This window comes from Euprymna scolopes, chromosome 1 (genome assembly GCF_053919585.1).
Source record: "Euprymna scolopes isolate OS-2025 chromosome 1, ASM5391958v1, whole genome shotgun sequence".
Lineage (NCBI taxonomy): Eukaryota > Metazoa > Mollusca > Cephalopoda > Sepiida > Sepiolidae > Euprymna > Euprymna scolopes.
Window position 1 is genome coordinate 199,827,391 of NC_136482.1, and position 12,982 is coordinate 199,840,372.

At 38.6% G+C, this 12,982-nt stretch overlaps 1 protein-coding gene across 1 annotated transcript in view; it reads right to left on the bottom strand.

Moving 5' to 3' along the window:
- LOC145282885 (uncharacterized) overlaps positions 1-12,982 on the bottom strand; it is a 102,654-nt gene that overhangs the window by 21,051 nt on the left and 68,621 nt on the right. The window contains exons 10-11 of the mRNA XM_080132260.1: positions 8,955-9,073; positions 4,509-4,675 (exon numbers count right to left, since the gene is read on the bottom strand). Coding sequence (XP_079988386.1) covers positions 4,509-4,675; positions 8,955-9,073 — 286 coding nt within the window. The remainder of the gene's footprint in view (positions 1-4,508; positions 4,676-8,954; positions 9,074-12,982) is intronic.

The following is a 12,982-nucleotide window of genomic DNA, read 5'->3' on the forward strand; positions in this document are numbered from 1 at the left end:
GTATGGGTCCTGAGATTGCAGTTGGCGAACACTCGGTAATTCAGGCGATCAAAAGCAGAAGAGGTGAGATTAATCCAACGCTGAACTTCGTTGTTAAGGTCGTAGAAGAATGAGAGATTGGAGCCAAGACATGTGAAGCTGCAGGTATTCTTTTGAGGGATACCATTGACAGTGAAGATGGGAGTATCAGTTGGAGACATATTTGGCAGAATTTCCGTCTTCTTGGTGTTGATAAGAAGGCCAGTTCGGTGGCGGGTATTGCAAACTACGTCAAGTCCGCTGGAGGTATGGCTAGGGAATGCAGCATCATCGGCATATTGTATGTTGAAGATAAGCTCTTCAGAGGTTTTTGCCTTGGCCTAAAGACGTTTCAAGTAGACGGTACTAGACAGCAACGGCATCAAAAGGTTGAAGGTCACGCCGCGAAACCAAAGTGATGGCAAGCAGGAACCAAGACGTATCCTTGCTTCACATCGAAATTTACGACGAAAGTGTCTAATTACGCACCTGACATGGTAACACAAGCACGCATGACCGAGAAGAAAGTAGGAGGGCAACGAAAATTCCGGAGAATGTTCCATAACAGCTCACAATTCACGATGTTGAAGGACTTGGTTTGATCTATAAGGCAAAACAGACTTCAAGATGCTTTTCCCGGGGGAAACGAACAAAGAAAATCTTATCAGCAGTTTTATGCTCTTGGCGGAAGCCACTTTGTGATTCTGAGACGACAAGATCAACAATCTCCAGAAGTCGAGTGATCATGATCTTAGCCAATACTTTGCCGGCCACAGAGAGGAGAGAGATGCCTCGACTGTTGCCACAGTCACCCTTACGTTTGTGGACGAGGATGGTGTAAGCATCCTTCACTGCTGTGCAGGATGAACCGTTGGAGACGCAAAAGGAGGTCAGTTCCGCCACACTTTAGAATCTCAGCGGGTATCTGTCGGGACCGGCTGCTTTGTTGCTTTTTAGGCTGTGAATGGTCTCCTTCACTTCACTGATAGATGGTGGGTTGTCCAGCACAGGAATGGATGGCAGGGGAGATTATCAATAATGGGGGGATCGGTGACATTGATCTTATTAAGCAGCTCCCGCGGGTGTTCAGCTCATCTTTCCGGGATACTTCTCTTCTCTTTGATGAGAGCGCCATCTTTACAACGCACGTGGTGCATGGAGCGTTGCCTTGGGCCATGGGTCATCTTTACTGCCTCGTAAAAACCGTGAGTGTTGCCAAGGTCCACACGACTTTCGGATCTCCCTAGCCTTCTTCAGCCACCGTTCATTTTTCCATCCAATGCAATTCTTGCTACACCATGGCACGGAGGGACGAAAAAGCTCGCACAGTGTGGAATATGCTGGATTTCTAAGAAGGGCATCATGAGCGACATTTCTATTGGATATTGTTTTTATTTATGTTTTATTTGTGTTCATCATCACCATCGTCATAAACATCAAAGAGACCTGGCGTTCTTAAAACGGTTTTCCTATATGAGCTTTTTAATAGAAGATCTGCCCATTACACATATTTCATCAAAAAGACCTGGCATCCTTAAGATGGTTTTCCTTAAAATGAAATATATCCATACTCGTAGCCAAATTAAATATTGAAATGCTTATAGCTGTGGAACAATAGGATAAAACTACAAGAAAATTTGCAGGTCTTTCGGAGATTATAATACTATTCTATGGTTAAAATTTTATGATAATTGGTAAAAAAGAACCTATATTGTTAAACCAAGAAAATATGGCCAAATTTGCTTATATTTGTATATATAGTGTCTTGGCAAGCCAGCTTAAGTTTTGCTGCTTTGGGATAAATTTTGCTTAGGATTTTTCTTTGTTGTCTCCCCTGTGGCCTTGTCAGGCCAATAACGCACGCTATACGACATGATCTGTTACGAAGCCTTATGTACGCAAGTGCATTTCAAAGACGTATTTATATACACACTCACTATATAGACTGCTATAACACACACACACACACACACACACACATATATATATATATATATATATATATATATATATATATATATATATATATATATATATATATATATATAAATTGAGGTTGTTATTTTTCAGAAGTAGGGTAACCAGTGAAATATAACGAGGCTGATACAAAAGTGCTCAATACGGAAATAGAGCAAGTTACATTTCTAATTTTCTGCTTATGTAAAGACAAATTGAATATATATATATATATATATATATATATAATATAATTTATATATATTATTATATTATTATATTATTATATTATATTATTCTATTATATAGACTTTTTTTTAAGATCATCAAGCCAAATATCAGCTGACGTAATATTGTAAACAAAACCAGACGGAATTTGATGGGCGACATTATCATTATTATTTCAAACAAAATTTGCGAATTAGTCCATCGGGAAAATTATTCCTTGCAATATATAATATTCAATATATAATACTACATAAATAATCTGCATAAATTCAATCATTTTTAAGTGTATTGTACGATCAAGTAATTCATGTATTGTACGATCAAGTCATTCAAGTATTGTACGATCAAGTAATTCAAGTATTGTACGATCAAGTAATTCAAGTATTGTACGATCAAGTAATTCAAGTATTGTACGATCAAGTAATTCAAGTATTGTACGATCAAGTAATTCAAGTATTGTACGATCAAGTAATTCAAGTATTGTACGATCAAGTAATTCAAGTATTGTACGATCAAGTAATTCAAGTATTGTACGATCAAGTAATTCATGTATTGTACGATCAAGTCATTCAAGTATTGTACGATCAAGTAATTCAAGTATTGTACGATCAAGTAATTCAAGTATTGTACGATCAAGTAATTCAAGTATTGTACGATCAAGTAATTCAAGTATTGTACGATCAAGTAATTCAAGTATTGTACGATCAAGTAATTCAAGTATTGTACGATCAAGTAATTCAAGTATTGTACGATCAAGTAATTCATGTATTGTACGATCAAGTCATTCAAGTATTGTACGATCAAGTAATTCAAGTATTGTACGATTAAGTAATTCAAGTATTGTACGATTAAGTAATTCAAGTATTGTACGATCAAGTAATTCAAGTATTGTACGATCAAGTAATTCAAGTATTGTACGATTAAGTAATTCTATTGTACGATCAATTCTAGACGCCTGGAATATTAAATATTACGAGGAATAATTTTCCGGGTGGACTAATTCGCAAATTTTGTTTTAAATAATAATGATAATGACGTCCATCAAATTCCGTCTGTATTTGTTTACAATATTACGTCAGCTGATATTTGGCTTGGTGATCTTTTTTATCTATAAGAGAAGAAAGACTATGTTTAAGATCGTCAAGCCCAAATATCAGCTGACGTAATATTATAAACGAACACAGACGGAATTTGATGAACGATATTATTTTTTATTTTATGCGAATTAATCGATCAGGCAAAGTATTCTTCGTACTATATAACATTCAATAGAGGATTGATTCTATAATTATGCATACGCAATCTGCATAAATTAAAATATCATATTTAAGCGTATTGTAATAACAGGAAACGCCAGGCGGCCAGCTAATATATCTATAAAAGTGGGAATGTGTGTGTGTGTGTGTGTGTGTGTGTGTGTGTGTGTGTGTGTGTGTGTGTGTGTGTGAGAGAGAGAGAGAGAGAGAGGACATTTCTCAACCTATATACTCAACGTATTTTTAAAACTCTTACTTTGGAGTTTCACTATCGACACATCATCTTTTAGATTATAGGTTGAGTGGAAGGTTATTGCGGTTTTTTTAAATTTTGATTTCAAATGATATATTTTCAAATAAGTTTTCGTTAGAATACCTTTATTTTTTGTCTATCTAATCGTATGAATTACAATATTTTTAAAACAATTATGTCTTCTTTTCAGAACTTTGAATAAAAGATGGAAAAAAAAGCAAATTCGCACAATTTTCTTATTTCAATTCAAGCTATAACGTTCACGAGATTACTGTACTTTCTGGCTCTAAATTGAAATTTTCAAAACGGAAGAAGAGATGGTTCAGATATGTTAGATTTGCAAGAGATTTTGTTTAACTATAAACATTTTTGTATTGGGGTGTATAAACACTCTATGGGACTAACCATGTCTGGAACACCCAGGTGACTAACGCTGAGTTAACGAAATGGATTTGAACAAACAAATAACGTCTCGAAGCACATTTTGTTTGTAATCAATGTAGAAATGTTTATGGTGGTTTGCAATTTCACGCTCAAATGTATCAGTTCATCTGATTTATTGTTTTTAAATAATAAAACTCCTAAAAGTAAATAAATATAATCACATTCTTTGATTACACGTTTCATACCTTTTAGCATAGACGAAAATGACCCTTCCTACAAGTTCATACCTTTTAGCATAGACGAAAATGACCCTTCCTATAATTGCATACATTTTGGCCAGAATGAAACTGGCCCTTTTTACGGGTGTACACCTTTGGACCTGAATGAAATTGATCTTTTCTGCGAGTTCATACCTTTCCGTCTTGTCGTGGCCGACCCTTTCTGCTAGTGCCGCGATCCCACAAAAGAGTTTGTAATCGATAATCGACTCCTCATTGATCCCCGTCATCGCATGAATCATCTCCATTTTTTCCCGGTTGAAATTATTCACAGTAACATCCCGAAGCGCAGTTTCCAAATCCTAAAAGAGAAATCAAAATGGTTGCCACACTACAAAGAAACATTGTTCAAGATGACCAAGTAATTTATTATTTTTTTTATTATTATTTATCATTTTTTTTAATTGATCATCACTGTAGCAGCTTGTTTTCTTTTATTTTTATTTTTCTTCTCGTCTAAAACAAGGCGTATTGCCACTCAAAACGTAAGGGGATACTAATAGCGAATTGTGGGGAGTTGAGTAGATAGACATCTGTGCATATTACATTTACACTTTTGTGAGTTAGTACAGTCAGGCAAAATATATATATGTGTGTGTGTGTGTGTGTGTGTTTGTGTGTGTGTGTGTGTGTGTGTGTGTGTGTGCGTGTGTGTGTGTGTGCGTGTGTATGTGTGTGTGTGTCACCCTTACACTCGCCTTCTTAGAAAAGACCCTTTATGAAAGGATAGAGCAAAAGTACGGGCACAATATAAAAACACTCTTCATAAAATCTTGGAAAAGATACCTAGACGACTGCTTTATCCCCTGGAGAACCTCATGGGGGGATATCAAAGAACTCCACACTTTGCTACAAAATCTACACCCAAAAATAAACTTCACACTAGAACAAAGCCCCACAGAACTACCTTTCCTAGACATCCTAGTAACAATTAAAAAACAACAAAATAATCACAGACATCTACCACAAACCCACAGACACTCAACAATAGCTCCACTTCAAAAGCCACCATCCTAAAAACTGTCTAAAATCAATACCCTACTCCCTAGCACGTAGAGTCTGCACAATAGGAACAGACAGGCACCTCCGTTTAACTAGACTGAATGAACTACAAATAACACTGCGGAAAAGAGGATATCCACTACCACTAATACAGAAAGGTATTGAACTGGCTGAAAAAATTTCAATAGACCAACTAAGAATCCCAAAAGAACACAGCAAAGAACAAATTTTAGCATACGTCTCCACACACAACACAAACAACCCAGAACTATTCACACAGATAACAAAAAACCTTATCCTCCTCAATCAGAACGACAAACTAAACAACATACTTAAAATAACAAAAATAATAAAAAGCAAACGCCAACCCCAAAACTTAAAACACATCCTAACTACCTCAAAACTCGTCCCACACACTACAAAAGGGGTTACAAAATGCAACAAACCGCGATGTGGAGTATGTGACATAATAATAGAAGGTAACACATATACATTCAAAAACCCAGCACAAACATTCAAAATAAAAAAGGATCTAAATTGCACCTCCAGAAATGTAGTATATGCCCTAAGATGCACAGCATGCAACAAATCCTACATAGGCGCCACCAAAAATTTCAGCAATAGAGTGGCCTTACATAAGAGCAACATCAAAATTGCAGATAACAGACACCTCTATGTTTCAAAACACGTACACACATGCAGTGGAAACAGCTTCAAAATAATGCCAATCTTCCAAACAGACAATTATTTTTATTTACTTACACAGGAAAAAAACTTCATCACCAGATTCACTCCTGAACTGAACAGAGCCTAATATCAACACACAAAAACATGAAATGCAAGGCACACTCGCATGCACATCCATATACATATACACACCCACACATAAATCAGAACCGACACATTAAAACACACACACGTGCGCGCATACAACCACACACAAACATAACACTCCTATCTCTAATACAACACACTGAACAATACCAACCCTACTTAACCGCGAAACCAACAACACTAGGAAACACCTCGAACCATAGTATAATATTTGTTCCAACACCTCGCTCCCTCCTCAGTCAGTAGAGGAGAACCCCCTCATGACTAAGACAACTATCGTCCCTTCTATCATCCCCCTCTCATACCTATACCTCCTCCAATTGCCCCCCCCTCTGGGGAACAAAATCTTCCCCACACTAGGAACCGATCCTGGGTCTGGCCATACCCACATGGGGAGACAAATAAATAGAAACATTAAAAAATCCCCAATACATATTTTTAAATACACCCCTCTATCTAAACAAACATAATATAAGGAATACCCGAAGAGACTGAAACGAAAAATCACAATACTAAAATTGAAGAATCCAAAAAATAAATATCGAAATAGAATGAAAGCACCCCTACCCTTATTTCAGAAGAGCTGGTCCCCCCCCCTCCTCACGCATACATATTAGTAACGACCTTGGATCACAGTCACCTTCTTAGGGAAGCAAATAACCTCATAATACTATAAAACAGTACACCTATTCTCAAACCAATAAAAGAAAACACACACACACACACTACCCTAAAGGAAAAGGAAAAAAAAACAAGCAGAAAGAGAGAGTGACTACAGCCGAGGTCAGCGGCCTCGACAAGCCCAATAAAAGAGTAATAAAAATTGAACATGCCAATGAATAATAGACACTTACACGCCTCAACCCCTTGGAAACACTTCAAATGAATTACGAAAATGACATTTTTACATCTCCAACACATTTGAAAATAATTTCTGACGAGGACGCTTCACAGAACGTCTGAAACGCGTAAAAACGATTTCAATGATCTAAAAACATTATTAAAATGATACAAACAGAATTCTCAATGGAAAACAAAGACACGGAATAATAATGTTAAAAAATACACATTGTTGGTGACTACTCCCTTATTTAAATATATATATATATATGTATATATCCAAACTCTACAACAAATGTCTTAATGAAGCTTGCTTTCCGGGCTGTTGGAAAACTGCTTCTGTTGTACCAGTATTCAAGAATTCTGGCGAAAGGACAGACCCATCAAATTATCGCCCCATTAGCCTCCTCCCACTTTTTGCCAAAATATTTGAGACCATAATTAACCATGCTCTAGTCCATCATCTTACAGATGCTAAACTACTGACTGACAAACAATATGGATTTAGACAAGCCCGTTCCACAGCAGACATCCTCACTGTGATCTCTGAACGTATATACCATTCACTGGACAAAGCGGGGGAAGGCAGAGCGGTAGCTCTAGATATATCTAAGGCTTTTGACAGGGTATGGCATGAGGGTCTCCTCAGTAAAATCAGATCATACGGTATCACTGGTAGAATACTTAACATAATTAAATCCTTCTTAGATAAGAGAAAAATCCAGGTAGTCCTCGACGGTCGCACATCTAAACAATATGATATAAATGCGGGAGTGCCCCAGGGTTCTATCCTTGGACCTCTATTGTTCCTGATATTCATAAATGACCTCCCCGACAACATTGCCTCTGAGATGGGTATATATGCTGATGACACTACACTCTATGGCAGACACGACAGGAAGACGAATGAACACATTTCTAAAGAAATGGCAGAAACACTAGAGGAAGACCTCCAATCTGTAGTGGAATGGGGACAAAAGTGGTTGGTCGCGTTCAATGCTGCCAAGACTAAACTAGTTTCATTCAATAATTACAAGAAACCCTCTCTACCACCTATAGCAATGGCCAACGACTCTTTATCTGAGAGTCCATCTTTCAAACTCCTTGGCCTAACGTTCACAGGAAACATGAGTTGGAACAATTACATTGAAGGCATTGCCAGGGCCGCTGCAAGAAAGGTAGGCTCTCTCTACCGTGCTAGAAAACTACTAACACCCGAAAGTATCCTGTACCTCTATAAGGCCACCATTCGCCCATGTATGGAGTATTGCTGCCACATCTGGGCTGGTGCATCTGCTACTAGTCTCTCGCTCCTTGACAAGGTTCAAAAGAGAGTCGCAAACCTGATAGGCCCTGAACTCGCATCTAAGCTTCAGCCTCTGTCCCATCGACGAAATGTTGCATCCCTCTGCCTTTTCTACAAGTATTTTAGTGGTGAATGCTCTGACGAACTGCAATCACTTGTGCCCCCACGACGCGAGCACCCTCGACAAACCCGACAGGCTACTAGATCCCACCCCCACACTGTAGAGATCCCTAGATGTAAAAGATCTTTTTACTCCAATAGTTTCTTCCCCAGAACCGCAGGACTCTGGAATTCCATTCCAGGTCCCTGCTTCCCCAACAGTACTGACGTGCAGAAGTTCAAGTGTAACGTGAACCGACACCTTGCTGCCCAAATCCCTACATAGTACCCCAGTAGTTGTTTCCCCTGATAGTAGCCCCCTACACCAAAGTGGCAATTTGCCTTGTTTGGGGTGAAAATGTAAAAAAAAAAAAAAAAAAATGTATATATATATATATATATATATATATATATATATATATATATATATATATATATATGAGAGAGAGAGAGAGATAGATAGAGAGAAAGAGAGTGACATATTGGTTGTTTCGACTTACCTTAAAGTGTATCCTCATCATTTGTGGCCGCTGATATTTGCGAAAGATATTTTGGTAAACACTTCGGAATTGTGGAGTTACAACACAGTAACGCCTTAAATAATCTTCAGGCGCCATATCTGTTCGAAAAAGAATTCATTTTATTTACTTTTCAAATAAATAGTTATCATTTAATAAAAGTGACCATTTCAAGAGTGTGGAGATTAGAAAGGAAAAATAAGAATTGTAATCGAAAATTAGCACTGATCGTCGAATTGGGAGTGGCAGTTTTTGAAGTAAAGAAATAACATTTTTTTTAGATGAAGATTGATTATTCGTAGTAGTTGTATTATTTGGACTACTGTTCTCATTTTGTATATTGAACGTGATTCTTAGAAGGCTTCGGCCGATGTAACCTCCAACTGTCTTCAGGTGCACATTTTCAAACTCCAAAGAACCTGTGATGTAACAAATATAAATTTTAAGTTATAATCAGTTCTGACAGAGTTCGAAGGTTCACTCCTCAGCACGGGCGATACCAAGAATACAATACGGTTATGGCAACGAAAGCATGCTATTCCCCACCCCTGGTCTAAATAAAGGGTTCCGTTCGAAATTCCGTACAGATTACCCAGTTTGATAAGAGACACTTGAAGGCGGTCGGAAGTTACATCGATCGAAACGTTGTGAGAAAAATATATATTAGATAATAAAAGTATGTAATGTAATCTAGCTATAATCGAATTATTTGGGGGCAAATAATGAAAAAAGGATAAGGAATAGAAAATAGAAAAATAGCAGAGAGTTAGGGTTTGCAAATATGTGAAAAGTTTTCTTAAATACAGTTCGAGTGACAGGGATGAAGGCGTTTTAGTTCCAACAATTCCGGCTCATTATGTCGAGGGAGAAATGGCTGTTGCCTTTGATTACCTTCTTGGAGCTTTTTTTCATTAAGCAGTCAAATACACATCAAACGAAGTAAAGGAACTAGAAAAAAGGTGTAGCGCCAAGCGTTTGAGGTCATAAACTGGCTGGCGTGATCCTATAAGGCGCAGTGATGGAATTATACAGGGTGGGCCAAAATAAGGGTCCTATCTTTAAATTTGAATAACTTCCACAAAATAAAAGTCACCAAACTTTATGTGTGTGTAGACTGACCCTTCCGAGATTTTTTTTAAATAAACAAAAAAAATTTTGGCCGAAAAACACTTCTTAAAACTTACATGAATTTATGAATTTTTAAAAATAGGACCCTTATTTTTGGCCCACCCTGTATTTTACTCAATGCGCACAACCCTCAATACAGGGGAGACAACTCTTGACGAATTTATGTGTTTCTTATTGTTACACAGCAGGGGGCGTAAGTCGTCGTCTTCTCGTGCATACCTTTCGGTCCATGCTCAACTCTCCGACTGGCATTCTTCTACTTTCGATGAGTTCGCTAACCTAATTTTTATGGAAACCTCCGAACCTACTTACGTCAGCAAAAAGGTCAAGTTTTGTTTATTGTTAAACTATTTTCGTACACCAGGTTAACTTTTGCTAGTGTAAACATTTCCCATCGCTTCATTTCCTATCGTAAATATCCTAAAATATTTTCTCTTTTTTAAACGAAATATTTGCCATTATTTTATTGTTATAAAATCTAACTAGCTCAACTATGCAAACTAGCTAATGCAACTCAATCTTCACATTCGCAGGGTCCTAATCTTCAGCATCATAAATACCAATAAAAATGGTTACAAAATATAATAGAATTATTGATGCTAAAAACGGAGTCTACCATCGGTTTACTGATCTACATAAAAATCATCTATCTATCTTGTCGAGCTCCTTGCCCGGACCAATGGGACTCTCTCTCTCTCTCTCTCTCTCTCTCTCTCTCTCTCTCTCTCTCTCTCTCTCTCTCTCTCTCTTTCCAGATTTCCCTGTTTTCTATCAGCTGCCTCAGACATTCAGGATCACAGTTGGCATCATGTGCGATTTGCTAGATGTACATGAATCTATGTTGTCCTATGTTTGTGCACCCATGCCGTGGAGTCCACACTAATACATTTCTCACTAGCTCTTTCTTTCTCCTCTGGCAGTGACCAACAAATCATAGATGTCGCTTCCTGATGGAAGTAGATATGGCAGGTAGATTGCCATAAAGTTGCTGCTTCGTGGGATGATCTTGCCAAGATATATTTTACACTTTTCGTAGCATACGGTTGTACGTGCCGTCTAGCTTTCTTTCCAATCTTTTGGTGAGTGTCCAGGTTGTAGAACCGTAAACAAGGACAGACTCCACCACTGCTCTAAAGAACTGCCTTCTCAGTTTGTCAATTAGTCTTGAAGTCCATACTGACCGCAGTTTACCCAATGCAGCCCATGCTTTTGAGATACAAATTTCGATCTCTCTCTCTCTCTCTCTCTCTCTCTCTCTCTCTCTCTCTCTCTGTGTGTGTGTGTGAAAACTATGTCGCTACCCATTCACTTCTTTCTGTGTTCTGCCATCTAAAGCTTTGATTTCCCCCTTCGCATTGAAAGTCATAAACTTTGTCTCACCTGCATTAACGTAAATACTAATGTCATTTGCAGCTAACGAAAAGTCTGCAAATGACATAAAAACAGAAATGACAGCCAGTTGTGTTTGTTGGCGTATATTGACAGCAAGCCGTGTCTGGTGTTGTGTAATGACAACAGTTGTGTTTGTTGGCGTATATTGACAGCAAGCCGTGTCTGGTGTTGTGTAATGACAGCCAGTTGTGTTTGTTGGCGTATATTGACAGCAAGCCGTGTCTGGTGTTGTGTAATGACAGCCAGTTGTGTTTGTTGCCGTATATTGACAGCAAGCCGTGTCTAGTGTTGTGTAATGACAACCAGTTGTGTTTGTTGGCGTATATTGACAGCAAGCCGTGTCTGGTGTTGTGTAATAACAACCAGTTGTGTTTGTTGCCGTATATTGACAGCAAGCCGTGTCTGGTGTTGTGTAATGACAGCCAGTTGTGTTTGTTGGCGTATATTGACAGCAAGCCGTGTCTGGTGTTGTGTAATGACAACCAGTTGTGTTTGTTGGCGTATATTGACAGCAAGCCGTGTCTGGTGTTGTGTAATGACAACAGCTGTGTTTGTTGGCGTATATTGACAGCAAGCCGTGTCTGGTGTTGTGTAATGACAACCAGTTGTGTTTGTTGCCGTATATTGACAGCAAGCCGTGTCTGGTGTTGTGTAATGACAGCCAGTTGTGTTTGTTGGCGTATATTGACAGCAAGCCGTGTCTGGTGTTGTGTAATGACAACCAGTTGTGTTTGTTGGCGTATATTGACAGCAAGCCGTGTCTGGTGTTGTGTAATGACAACAGTTGTGTTTGTTGCCGTATATTGACAGCAAGCCGTGTCTGGTGTTGTGTAATGACAGCCAGTTGTGTTTGTTGCCGTATATTGACAGCAAGCCGTGTCTGGTGTTGTGTAATGACAACAGTTGTGTTTGTTGGCGTATATTGACAGCAAGCCGTGTCTGGTGTTGTGTAATGACAGCCAGTTGTGTTTGTTGCCGTATATTGACAGCAAGCCGTGTCTGGTGTTGTGTAATGACAGCCAGTTGTGTTTGTTGCCGTATATTGACAGCAAGCCGTGTCTGGTGTTGTGTAATGACAGCCAGTTGTGTTTGTTGCCGTATATTGACAGCAAGCCGTGTCTGGTGTTGTGTAATGACAGCCAGTTGTGTTTGTTGGCGTATATTGACAGCAAGCCGTGTCTGGTGTTGTGTAATGACAACAGTTGTGTTTGTTGGCGTATATTGACAGCAAGTCGTGTCTGGTATTGTGTAATGACAACAGCTGTGTTTGTTGGCGTATATTGACAGCAAGCCGTGTCTGGTGTTGTGTAATGACAGCCAGTTGTGTTTGTTGGCGTATATTGACAGCAAGCCGTGTCTGGTGTTGTGTAATGACAGCCAGTTGTGTTTGTTGCCGTATATTGACAGCAAGCCGTGTCTGGTGTTGTGTAATGACAGCCAGTTGTGTTTGTTGGCGTATATTGACAGCAAGCCGTGTCTGGTGTTGTGTA